The sequence below is a fragment of the Ursus maritimus genome, unplaced genomic scaffold (genome assembly GCF_017311325.1).
Source record: "Ursus maritimus isolate PB19 unplaced genomic scaffold, ASM1731132v1 scaffold_5, whole genome shotgun sequence".
Lineage (NCBI taxonomy): Eukaryota > Metazoa > Chordata > Mammalia > Carnivora > Ursidae > Ursus > Ursus maritimus.
In genome coordinates this window covers 60,950,295-60,963,208 of record NW_024426663.1, presented here as the reverse complement: position 1 = coordinate 60,963,208, position 12,914 = coordinate 60,950,295, and the positions used below count along the sequence as shown (strand labels likewise).

At 40.5% G+C, this 12,914-nt stretch overlaps 1 protein-coding gene across 2 annotated transcripts in view; it reads right to left on the bottom strand.

Moving 5' to 3' along the window:
* The window catches only part of FNIP1 (folliculin interacting protein 1), a 151,367-nt gene extending 138,743 nt beyond the window's left edge, over positions 1–12,624 (bottom strand). For both annotated transcript variants that reach the window (XM_040622497.1, XM_040622496.1), the window contains exon 1: positions 12,440–12,624. In XM_040622497.1, the coding sequence (XP_040478431.1) occupies positions 12,440–12,531 (92 nt within the window). In that variant the 5' untranslated portion in view covers positions 12,532–12,624. The remainder of the gene's footprint in view (positions 1–12,439) is intronic.
* Between the last annotated feature and the right edge of the window lie 290 nt (positions 12,625–12,914).

Below are 12,914 nucleotides of genomic sequence, written 5' to 3'. Positions count from 1 at the left end.
TCTTTTCAAATTAGTGTTTTTATTTTCTTCAGATAGATACCCAGAAATGAAATGGCTGGATCTACTGGCAGCTCTGTTTTTAATCTTTTAAGAAACCTCCACACTGTTTTCCCTAGTGGTTGTACCAATTTACATTCTCACCAACAATGTACAAGGATTCCCTTTTCTCCACATCCTCACCAACACTGGTTTGGTATGAGGGTGATGCTGCTTCATAAAATGAGTTTGGAAGCATTCCCTCCACTTCAATGTTTTTGGAATCATTTGAGAAGGACAGATGTTAAAACTTACCATGTTTGGTAGAATTCACCAGTGAACTGTCTGTTCCTGGACTTTTGTCTGTTGGTAGGTTTTTGGTAACTGATTCGATGTCCTTACTAGTAATTAGTCTATTCAGATTTTCTATTTCCTTATGAATCAGTCTTGGAAGACTGTATACTTTTAGGAATTTATCCACTTCTAGGTTGTTCAATTTACTGGTATGTAATTGTTCATACTAGTCTTTTGTGATTTTTGTATTCTGTAGTACCAACTGTAACTTGTCTCTCATTTCTGACTTTATTCACATGAGCCCTCTCTTTTTTCCTTTTCTTTTTTTTTTAACGATTTTATTTATTTATTTATTCGACAGAGATAGAGACAGCCAGCGAGAGAGGGAACACAAGCAGGGGGAGTGGGAGAGGAAGAAGCAGGCTCATAGCAGAAGAGCCTGATGTGGGGCTCGATCCCATAACGCTGGGATCACGCCCTGAGCCGAAGGCAGACGCTTAACCGCTGTGCCACCCAGGCGCCCCCCTCTCTTTTTTTCTTAGTGAGTCTACCTAAAGGTTTGTCATCTTTATCTTTCTAAAGAACCAGCATTTAGTATCACTGACTTTTTCTATTATCTTTTTAACTCTATTTCATTGATTTCCACTCAAATCTATATTATTTCCTTCCTTCTACTAACCTGGGTATCACTTGTTCTTTTTTTCCTACTTTGTTTAGGTGCAAAGTTAGATTGTTTATGAAATTTTTCATGTTTCTTGAGGTAGGCCTTTATTGCTATGAACTTCCCCTCAATAACCACTTTTATTGCATCCCAAATATTTTGGTATGTCATATTTCTGTTTTCATTTGTTTCTAGATATTCTTTTATTTCTTCTTTGATTTCCTCAATGACCAACTGGCTGTTCAGTGGCATGTTGCCTAATCTCCATATCTTTGTGGTTTTTCTATTTTTCTTCTTGTAATTGATTTCTGGTTTTATACCACTGTGGTTGAAAAAATGCTTGATATGCTTTCAATCTTCTAGAACTTACTGAGAGTTGTTTTGTGGCCTAATGTGATCTATCCTGGATAATGTTTCATGTAGACTTGAGAAGAATATGTATTCTGCTACTTTTGGATGAAATGTTCTCTATATATCTATTAAGTCCATCTGGTCTAATGTATCACTTAAGACCAGTGTTTCCTTATCAATTTTGTCTGATCTATCCATTGATATTAGGTGGGGTATTAACATCCCCTACTATTATTGTGTTGTCAAATTCTCTCATTAGGTCTTTCAATATTTGCTTTATATATTTTAGTGCTTCTAAGCTGAGTGCATATATATTATAAATGCTCTACCTTCTTCATAAATTGACCACCTTATTATGTAAAGTGCCCTTTTCTGTCTTTCATTATATTGTTTTAAAGTCCATTTTGTCTGATAGAAGTACAGCTACATCAACTTTCTTTTCATTTCCATTTGCATGGAATATCTTTTTCCACCCCTCTACTCTTAGTCTGTGTGTGTCCTTATTATGAAGTGAGTCTCTTATAGGCAGCATAAAGATACATCATTTTTTAAAACCATTCAGCCACTCTATGTGTTCTGACTGGAGAATTAGTTCATTTACATTTTTAAAAATTACTGATAGGTGTGTGTGCTTATTGCCATTTTATTGTTTTTTGGCTGTTTTTGTAGTTCCTCTCTGTTCCTTTCTTCTCTTTTTCTCTTCACTTGTAACATTCTTGATAACTTTCTTTCGTGTCATGTTCAGATTCCTTTTTCATTTTCTTTTGTATATTTACTATAAGTTTTTGCTTTGTGGTTACCATGAAGTTCATATGTAACATCCTCTGAATATAAGTCAATTTTAAGTTGACAGCGACTTACATCTGAATATATTCCAAAACTGTACATTTTTACTCCCACCACAATGCTTTATGTTTTTGATGTTGTAGTTTACGTATTTTTATTTTATGGATCCTTTAGTAAGTTATTGTAGTTTTAGTTTTGTCTCTTGACCTTCACACTAGTTTTATAAGTGATTAAGCCAACACCTTTATTGTATACCTTTTCCAGTAAGATTTTTACTTTACTATATTTTTTTACATTAATTAGTGCCATTTATTGCGGGCTTAAAGAAATTCCTGCAACGTCTTGTAGAACTGATTTAGTTGTGATGAACTCCATTAGCTTTTGCTTAGCTGAAAAATTACTACTCTAAAAGATAACCTTGCCAGGTAGAGTATTCTTGGCTGCAAGGTTTTTCCTTTCAGTACTTCGAATATGTCACACCACTCTCTTCTGACCTGGAAAGTTTCTGCTGAAAAATCTGCTAATAGCGTTATGAGGTTTCCCTTGTATATAAAGTGTTCTTTTCTCTTGTTGCTTTTAAGTATCTCTTTAGCTTTTGATATTTTCATTATGTCTTGGTGTGGATCTCTTTATCTTATTTGGAACTCTCTAGGATTCCTGGACCTGGGTGCCTGTTTCCCTCCCTATATGGAGGAAGTTTTCACCATTATTTCTTCAAATAAGTTTTTTGCTCCTTTCTCCCCCTCTCCCTCTAGGACCTCTATAAGGTGGATGTTATTCTGTTTGATGTTGACACAAAGGTCCCTTAAGGTATCTTTACTTTTTAAAATTCTATTTTGCTGCCATCTGGGTGTTTCATTGCTTTGTCTTCCAGTTCACTGATCCATTCTTCTGCTTCATCCAGTCTGCTGTTGAAATCCTCGAATATATTTTCCAGTTCAGTTATGGTATTCTTCAACTCTGTTTCTACTTGGTACTTTCTTACATATACTACATTTTTTGAAGTTCTCACTATGTTCATCCATTTCCCTCCTAAGTTCAGTAAGCATATTTATAACTATTACTTTGACCCTTTATCAGGTAGTTTACTTACCTCCATTTCAGTGAAGTCCTTTTTTTTTTTTTTTAAGTAGGCTCCATGCCCATTATAGAGCCCAGTGAAGTCTTTTTCTGAGGTTCTGTCTTAGGTCTTTTGTTTAGTACATATTTCTCTGTCTACCCATTTTACCTGGTTCTCTTGGTTTATTTCTTTGTATTCAGTGAAATAGCTACCTCTCACAGTCTTGAAGGAATGGCCTTTTGTAGGAGATGACCTGTGGGGCCCAGCAGTACAATCTCCCTCCCACCTAGCAACCACAGCTAGGCATTCAAGGAGTACTCCCTGTGTGGACTAAGCACAACAACAGCTATGTCAAAATTGCACTGCAATGTGGGGACTGAGGTACATTTGCCCGGCCAACTCTGGCACAGAGGGGCAGGGGACTTGCCCAACCAGCTACAGTGCAACTGCACCTCAGGTGTGTGTGAGATGCCTGCAGGCTGGCTATAACACGGCACATGGGGGTAGGGTGCACCCACCTGTGCTAGCAGCTTAAGAAGGAGATTGCCAAAATGGTGCCCACCAAAGCTAGCATGAGCAAGGTAGAATGAGATGACAAAAGTAGTACCCACCAGCAATTCTGTTCCCAGAGACAGTCCCAACAGGTTCCTGCTTTTCTGGCAGTCCTTTTAAGATTAAAGATTAAGACTTTCTCTTTCACATATGGTCTAGGCACTTTTCAGTCTGCTCATTTTTGCTGGGTCCTGGGGCGAGTGAGCCTGCACACAAGCCCTTTAAGAGCAGGTTCTCCTTCTCCGTTCCCTATAGTTCTTTGGTTCTCCTGGACATAGTCCCCACTGAGTCTTAGATTTTGGGGGCTTGTTTCTATGGTGCAAGATTCAAGGGCTGGAGATTTTTTTTGTGGGGCACAAAACCCTTGCTCCTCAGGGGAAAGATTTTTAAGATCCCTCCTGATTGTGGGTCACCGTACTGGGGGTGCAGTTTTTGGCAAGAGTATAGCTCTGCCTCTCCTCATCTCAATGTGGTCCTTTTATCCTTTGCTGTGGAGGCACCGTTCATGTAGCTTTAAGAACTTTTTCAGAGGAAATTATTCCAAATGTAGCTGCAGATTCATTGTGTCCATGAGAAGAGGTGAGTTCAGGATCTTCCTACACCTCTATCTTAAACTGTCCTTTTGAGGTTCAAGTTTTATAAACAAATATTGAAGCTATATTTTTCAGTCACCTATTTTCCTTCAATAAACATGGTTCTGAAAAACAAATCTAATACTACTACTTAGAGACAGAAAAACAAAACAAATTAACAGTAAAATATCTTTGCATTTCTTACTGGAAAGTTAGACTCTTAGGACCAAACATTGCTACCAAAGAGCACTAATGTGTAATTACTTACAATTCTCAGCTTCCCACATTAATAAGAAAGATATGACCCCACAGGATTCTCTGTAAAGAATATTAAAACTTTCGGGGCACCTACATGGCTCAGTCAGTTAAGGGTCTGCCTTCAGCTCATGGCCACGATCCCAGGGTCCTGGGATTGAGCCCCACATCGGGCTTCTTCTCAGCAGGGAGCCCGCTTCTCCCTCTCCCTGCCACTCCCCTGCTTGTGCATGCTCTCCCTCTCTCTCTCTCTCTCTCTCTCTCTCGCTATCGCTCTCTCTGTCAAATAAATAAATAAAAGCTTAAAAAAAGAGTATTAAAACTTTCTACTATTTCTAATACAGAATTAAAAGGTACAATTTATGGAGGGGTGGTATTTTTTAAATAACAAAAGCCCTTGTGAATGCAGTAAATCTTTAAAAATCACATTGAAAAAACAAAATTTCTGAAATACAATTCTTACAAATATTGACAATATTAAAAAGCCAGCTTAAGAACTTCAGAGGCTTGGGGCCCCTGGGTGGCCCAGTTGGTTGAGTGTCCAACTTGATTTCAGTTCAGGTCGTGATCTCAGGGTCGGGGGAGAGAGCCCCACCATGGGCTCTGCACTCAACCTGGAGTCTGGTTGGGATTCTCGCTCCCTCTCTGCCTCTGTCCCTCTCCCGGCTTGCACTCACACTCTCGTGCTTTCTCCCTCTCGCTCTCTCAAAGTAAATGGATAAAATCTTTAAGAAAGAAAAGAACTTCAGGAACACCTAGGTGGCTCGGTCAGTTAAGCATCTGCCTTTGGCTCAGGTCATGATCCCAGGGTCCTGGGATCAAGCCTCACATAAGTCTCCTTGCTCAGCAAGGAGCCAGCTTCTCCCTCTCCCTCTGCCTGCTGCTCCCCCTGTTTGTGCATTCTCTCCATCAAATAAATAAATAAATAAAATCTTAAAAAAAAAAAAAAGAACTTCAGTAGCTTAAAATGTGACATAAAATCGGAATACTGAAAGTAAAAAAATAACACAGTACTACAGACTGTTTCTCCTGGGTGGGGGGGGAGCTGTAGCAGTGAAACCATTTCTCACCTTTCATTTATTCCACATCTATCTATCTTCATCTATCTTTCTCCCCTAAACACGCCCATCTCAAATAAAAAAAAATTAAGGTCACTAGTTATCTCCAACTTGACAGATCAATAGATACTTTGTTTGTCATCTCACAAGACCTGTCAACAACCAGCATATAGAAAACAGTTCATCACACCACCATTTTTTAAACACTTTCCCTTTGGAGCTGTCCTAACACCACACACCCCCGGCTTTCCCAATGTTTCTCTTGCCATTTTCTTCTTTGTAGACTTTCTCCTCTCCTACATTTTAAATTTCCTCAGAGCAAAGCCCTGTTCTTTCCAATACCCTATCTACACCTTTTCCTAGATGATCTCATCCCTTCCCTTAGTTTTAATACTGACCGTAAGCTATCTCCAGTCCCAATTCTCCTGTGAATCAACCTCTGCTGTCAACTCTACATTTACTTTCTTCCTGTCCACTGGACATCTCTAAGTGGGTATCTCTCACTAGCAAGTAAAACTAGACCAAATGTCCAAAAGAGAATTTTTAAGACTCTCCTTCTGCCCTTGAAATTATTTCATACGTTCATTCTACAAATTTTTACTGAGCATATGTTCAGGCACTGTGCTGTATACTGGCACAACAATGTGAACTTGGAGAAGACAGATGGCAAGTTAAAAAATGAACTATGAAGAATATAAAATGTGTGTGATAGAGAATAGAGGAGAAGGCTCCTACTTTTGATAGGCTAGTCAAGTCATGCTTCCACAGTCTTATATTCTCTCCCTCAGAAAATGATATGTATCTAGGGGTTCCAGCCAGAAACCTAGGTATCTGTTCCCCACAAACAATCCTACAGGTCGTTCTACAGGGTTCTAACTCCAGAATCCACCTTGAAGTTGAAGAGAACTCAAGCAAGCAAAGAAAAGAGACATGGACAAATAATGACAACTTTAATAGATGTCACAGAAGGAAATGCATTGTTATGGAAGAAAATTTCAGTGAAACCTAACTCACTCTGGGAGAAATCAGAAAAGGCTTCCTGGAAGAAGGATAATTAGGATAAGTCCAGATGATCACTGCAAAAAGCCAAACAAAAAAAGTACAGAAGACTATGCCAAGGGGCGCCTGAGTGGTTCAGTCATTAAGCGTCTGCCTTCAGCTCAAGTCATGATCCCAGCATTCTGGGATCGAGCCCCACATCAGGCTCCCTGCTCGGTGGGAAGCCTGCTTCTCCCTCTCCCATTCCCCCTGCTGGTGTTCCCTCTCTTGCTGTGTCTCTCTCTGTCCACTAAATAAATAAAATCTTAAAAAAAAAAAAAAAAAAAAAGACTATGCCAAGAGCAGGGAACAGCACAACATGGCACATCACTGAATCTAAAACATGTCCAGTGTGATAAAATCCTAGAAAAGGGAGAGGGGTTTAATAAAAGGCCAAAAGAAAGCAGAAGTTATCAAAGATTAAAGAGATTATGTCACAAGGGCACGGAAATCAACTTGAAGAGTCTCCTACTGGCCAAATACAGGACAATTGGACTATAATAGATTAAAACACATTAAAATCCAGAAGCTTGTGATGATACCAAAAAATGACAAAGTGAAAACCTTCACTAAACCACTCGTTATAAATTATTCTGACACGTTACAAAGGGAAACAAATTCACATGCTACCTTTCCTGTAGCAAAGAGTAGCCAAATAGGTGGTAAGAGAAATTTCTTCTAGGAAATAAATGCAGGAGGAATTAAACAATCAGGGTATCACCATTTTACAAGCCCTAACAAGATAATGGATTCAGACAATAATCAACAAAAGAGGCTAAAAACATTAGGGAAAGGGTAATCTTATAATGTAAGAACAAGGTTGATACAACTCACCAAACTTATTAGCACCACTAATGGGAGGACAACTAGACACCATGTAACTCTAATGGGTAGGAAATACACAACAAACATCTATGGGATATTTTTATTTTAAAAAAAAAAAAAGAACCTGAATCTAATAAAGTATCTAACTACCAGCTTTCTGGAAATAGAGTAAGTTACAGCAGTGGTTCTCAAACTTCAGCATCAGAATAACCTAGAGGAGGCTTCTTAAAACATAGAATGCGGGGAAGCACTGAATTAGAGGAAACCATAAGGAAGAAAACAGCCATATAAACAATGTGGGAAACTTTTTAAGAAAAATAACACAGTTTCAACAAGAGATCATATTTTAAAAGAGAGGGGAGGCTGTTATAGAAAAAAGTTACTTAAGCAACATAACTGCAAACGTAATATGCAGACTCTTTTAAGATTCTAATTCAAACAGAGGCGCCTGAGTGGCTGAGGGGTTAAACATCTGACTCTTGATTTCGACTTAGGTCATGATCTCAGGGTCATGAGATGGGGCCCCTGTCGGGCTCCATGCTGGGCATGGTGCCTGCTTAAGATTCTCTCTCTCTCTCTGCTCCTTCCCCCTTCTCTCCTCCCCAACCTCTCTCTCTCTTCTCAAAAAAAAAAAAAAAAAAAAAAGATTCTAAGTCAAACAAATCTACTATAAAAAGACATCTTGAAACACCTGAGAAAATATTACTATAGTCTAAGAATAGATGATTAAGGAATTTCTGTTTAAGTATAATAATAGAATAATGGCTCTGCTTTAAAAAAACAACCTTATGTTAATGGGGGGGGGGGGGAGTCAAGGCTAGAGACTGCGCAAAAGCCACACAATACAGGGCCACAGCCCATTAGTTTGGGCCTAAACAGAATGGTTTTACACATTAGCATGGAATCATCATAGTACAACTTCTGGTTCCTGAATGCCATGTGCTAAGCACTGCATTAAGTACTTAATATGACTTATTTCTTTGAATCCTTAAAATAACTCTGGAATGCAGATATTAAATTCTATACCATTTTGCATGCTGATCATAATCAGAATTTGCCTTTTTTAAAGGATGAAGTGTTGAGAATCGTTTGGAAGAAGACAAGAGTGATAGAAAAAAGAACAATTAAGAGACTGTTACAACAGGGTAAGAATTTCTAGTACAGACAGTAAGAGCAAATACTCATGCATTACGAATAAAACAAAAATACAGCAATTTTTTAACGTGAATTATGTCCTACACACATTTAATTCTGAAACAAACTCCTTCACCAAATTAGACATTTTTCAAAGAATTTTACTTTTAAAGCAATCATTTTATATGTACTGCAGTTATTGGATTTACAGTTAATTCTTTCTTTCACTGCAAAGTGGCCTGATGGAAAAAACATAAAACAGTATATTCTCCTAGAAAGCACCTTCTTTCCCAAATCCTCAAAAATATGAAAACAAGTTAGTTTTAATTCTATAAATTACTGAAATAATATCCCTGTGCTATCCTTCACACTCATCTTCAGCTCAAGAAGCTTAGATAAGACAAGCACACAGAAATCTATATGGTAAGGGTCTTTTTTAAAAGTGAAAACTGAAGGGAAGGGGGTGATTCCTGACCACCTTTTCCAAAGGGGTGATCATGAAAGACAATATTTCAAGGCTCCTAAAGCTTTGTTCGTACCAAAAGTGTCTCCTATCCCAGAGCCCTACTGTGACTTATTACCACTGGGCCTTGTATACTGCTAAATCTAGGAACAGACACTTCAACGCTGAGCTGTGGGTTAGTTGCCAATGGCTATGTCCAAGTCAGATTTAACAACTTAAACTGACTAAAACAAAACAAAACCAAATAAGGATTCTAGAAAGGAAAGCATGGAATACTGGAATGAAATTGTAATCTACTCTAAAACCTGAGTTAATTCATTTGTTATTAGGGAAATGCAAATTAAAATCACAATAAGAGGTGCACCTGGGTGGCTCAGTGGGTTAAGCAATGGACTCTTGGTTTCAGCTCAGGTCAAGATCTTGGTGTCATGAGATCAAGCCCCACATCGGGCTCTGTGCTCAGCAAGGAATCTGCTTGGGATTCTTTCTCCCTCTCCCTCTGCCCCTCCCAGCTCCTGCACTCTCTCCTTCCCTCTAAAATAAGTAAATAAATCTTAAAAACACACACACACACACACAACAAGATTCCATTACATCCATTAAAATGCCTATAATCAAAAAGTCTCAAAAGTGGTCAACGTAGTAAACGTTGTTAGGTGTTTTTCACAATACAAAAAAATCTTAATTAAAAAAATAGACTAACAGATACCAGGTATTGGAGAGGATGTGGAGCAATCATAACCTTCATACACTGCTCATGGTACAACAAAATGGTACAACTACTTCAGAAAAGTTGGGAATTTTTTTAAAAGTTAACCATATACTTAGCATGTGACCCAGCAATCCCACTCCTAGGTAACCATCCAAGAGAAATGAAAACATAGGTCTGCATAAAGATTTGTACACAAATGTTCACAGCCACATTGTTCATCACAGCCCAAATCTGGGAACAACCCAAATGTCTGCCAATTGGTAGTGAATGGATAAAGAAATTGTGGTATACCCATACAATGGAATACTACTCAGCAATAAAATCAAAGGAGCTACTGGTAAGTGTAACTTAGAGGAATCTCAAAAATCATCACTCTGAGTTTAAATAAGCCAGACAGAAAAGACTATAAACAATATGATCACATTTATAGGAAATTCTAGAAGAGTCAAAACTGCACTCATTAGAGCAGATCAGTGACTGCCCTGAGTGAGGATGGGTTAAGAACTGACTACATAGGGGTATGAGGGAACTTCTGGGGGAATGGAAGTGTTCTAAAACTTCACTGGGCTGGTGAGTACAAAACTGTATACATATAACAAAATTCACAGAACGTGCACTTAGAATGGCTTGATTTTACCGTATGTAAATTACAGCTCAATGAAGTTGTTTTAAAAAATTACCAGGATGCCTGGGTGGCTCAGTTGGTTAAGCACCTGCCTTCCACTCAGGACATGATCCCAGGGTCCTGGGATCTAGCAACGCATCGGGCTCCTTGCTCAGTGAGAAGCCTGCTTCTCCCTCTGCCTGCCACTCCCCCTGCTTGTGTTCTCTCTCTCCGACAAACAAATAAAATCTTTAAAAAAAAAAAATTACCTGGATTACTTAGATCTGCAAGTTACTAGCTGTGTGATGTTAACCAGTTCTCATTTTCTCACTTGTACACATTTTATTTTTTAAAAGCAATCATTTCTAAACCATACTGCACTTATTGGGCTTATTCATAATTCTTACTTGCACTGGAAAAAGGATCATATAGTTATCAATACTGCTACTTGCTCTATCTCACAAGGTGGTTGTGAAATAGCACATGAGATAACTAATGAGAAAGTGCTTCGGCAACTCTAAAGCAGTGTTACACAACTATATAGTAGGCTTTATGTTTTTTTAAAAATAGACATGAAAATTTTTTTTCATATGAGTGACTCGAGACCCTTGGAAACTTGAGTACCCCAAAGTCAATCTTTGCCCAAAAACAGAAAGCTTAATCAAATGTCACCTTTTTAATATCCTCAACCTGCTTTCTACTAACTCTTGATTTACTGGATGTCTCAATGTAGTATTATCCAGACTACACTTTCGTTTTTCAAAAGAAAATCAGTAATGGTTTTTAAAAGTCATTAGATGAGCACGGCAAGACATTTATTTCTCAGTGGAAAAGACCCAAACCTAAAAAACTGTTTTATTAAACACTTTTCCAAGATGTTCACATTGTGATTTTTCTTCCTCTAAAAGTCAGTTCTTTCCGTTTAATACTACAATTCCACACATATTACTGAGTGTTTAGTAATGTGACCTGCATTACCGAGAGAGAGTGAATAATTTTAAGAATATGAAAACCTTTTACCAATGTGGTACAGTCATTTCAAACTTTTGCCTGTTGCAAAATTTAACAGACTCTCATTTTTTCCTACTACTGAACAACCGGGCTCTTTGCTGTCCTACCAGGTTTGAGTGATATGTGACATTTAGCCTAGTTATATTTACAAGTTTCCACACCGCAACAAGTATGAAGGCTATGTGAAAGACATAATCTCTTCTTCAAATGTGGTTTGGCGACTAAATTTTACCTTGAATTCATGATTCTACTACACTGTCTTACAATTCTAAGAAGTTTTTCTACCCGCAACAGGTACTGCAACCAAAAATTAATACAGCCTTTAATACCACAAAATATCTTGCTATCGTTTTCAATTTTTAATGACTCGTTTCTGTTAACAGTTGTAACGAGATGATTCTATGGTCAATTCTAAGGCCGTGCTTCCTTTCATTCGGTCCTGCTTCAGCCTAGTCAGTAGTAACCATAAATTCTTAGGTTTCCCTTTTCTCCTTCGGTAACAATCAGACCGCTCGTTCCGGTAACTGCACACCTCCAATACTAGTTTCCAAGAAACCTGAAAGAACTGCACCTTGCCTACTCGCTCCTCCAGCTTTCTACCCTCAGAAGATTGCCATAACGTGCAGCTCTCCCCACAACAGCAAGCAGGCTGAAATGAAGCACCCAGAGAGCGACTGGTCTCGGGGAGGGGGAGAGAACTTCTGGGCCCCGAGGACTGGGGCTGAGGTCCAGCCCAGCCCGCTCCCAACTCTACTCGCTGCCAGAAAGGAGTGTGGACCCTACGCTCAGGCCGCGGTGCTCGGCGGGGAAAGCACAGCCGCGCGTGGCAGCCTGGCAGGACGTAAACAAACGGGCCGGGAGAAGGGGGAAGGGGCAAGTGCCGGGATGGGGGTGGTGGGTCGAGAGGACCTCGCTTCAACCCTCCAGCGCAGGTCCGCAGCCGCCCAGCCCCTCCCCACCGGGGCCCAGATCCCAGTCCCGGCACGGCGCTGCCGCGAGGGAAGGAACACCGAAGGCCCCTGCACATCTGGAGCCCGGAGCCCACAAGGCCATCGGCTCGGCGCCCCCCCGCCCCGCAGCGCCCTACCTGAACGCGCAATCTGGGTCCCGCGCGTCCCGACCGGGCGTGCCCAGCCCGCTCCTCTTGCTGAAGAGCTTCTGGAACAGCGTAGGGGCCATGCTGACCACGGCCAAACCAGGGTCGCTCCTAAGGGCGCTCGCTAGGCCCCCGCTCCTAGAGCCGCCCCGCCACCCCCATGAGCGCCTCAGTCATATGACAGAAATTAGTCACTTCAAACGGCCACGGCGCGCGGGGCGGGGCGCGAGGCAAGGCCGGCGTCCATTGGCTGGCGGTGAGCCGCATCACGTGGCTGCGCGCGGAGCAGGGGGCAAGGCGGGGGCGTAGGGCGGAGCTGGCCCCCATAGGCTGACTAGTGGATTCCCTCACGTGGCAGCTCACGGGGCGGGGTGTGCGCGGAAAGGAGGGGAGGGACGGGGAGTTGAGACGGTTGGGGAAGTGAAGGGGGAACGCGCTGTGGTCGCGGTCCTTCTGCTTGACTTTG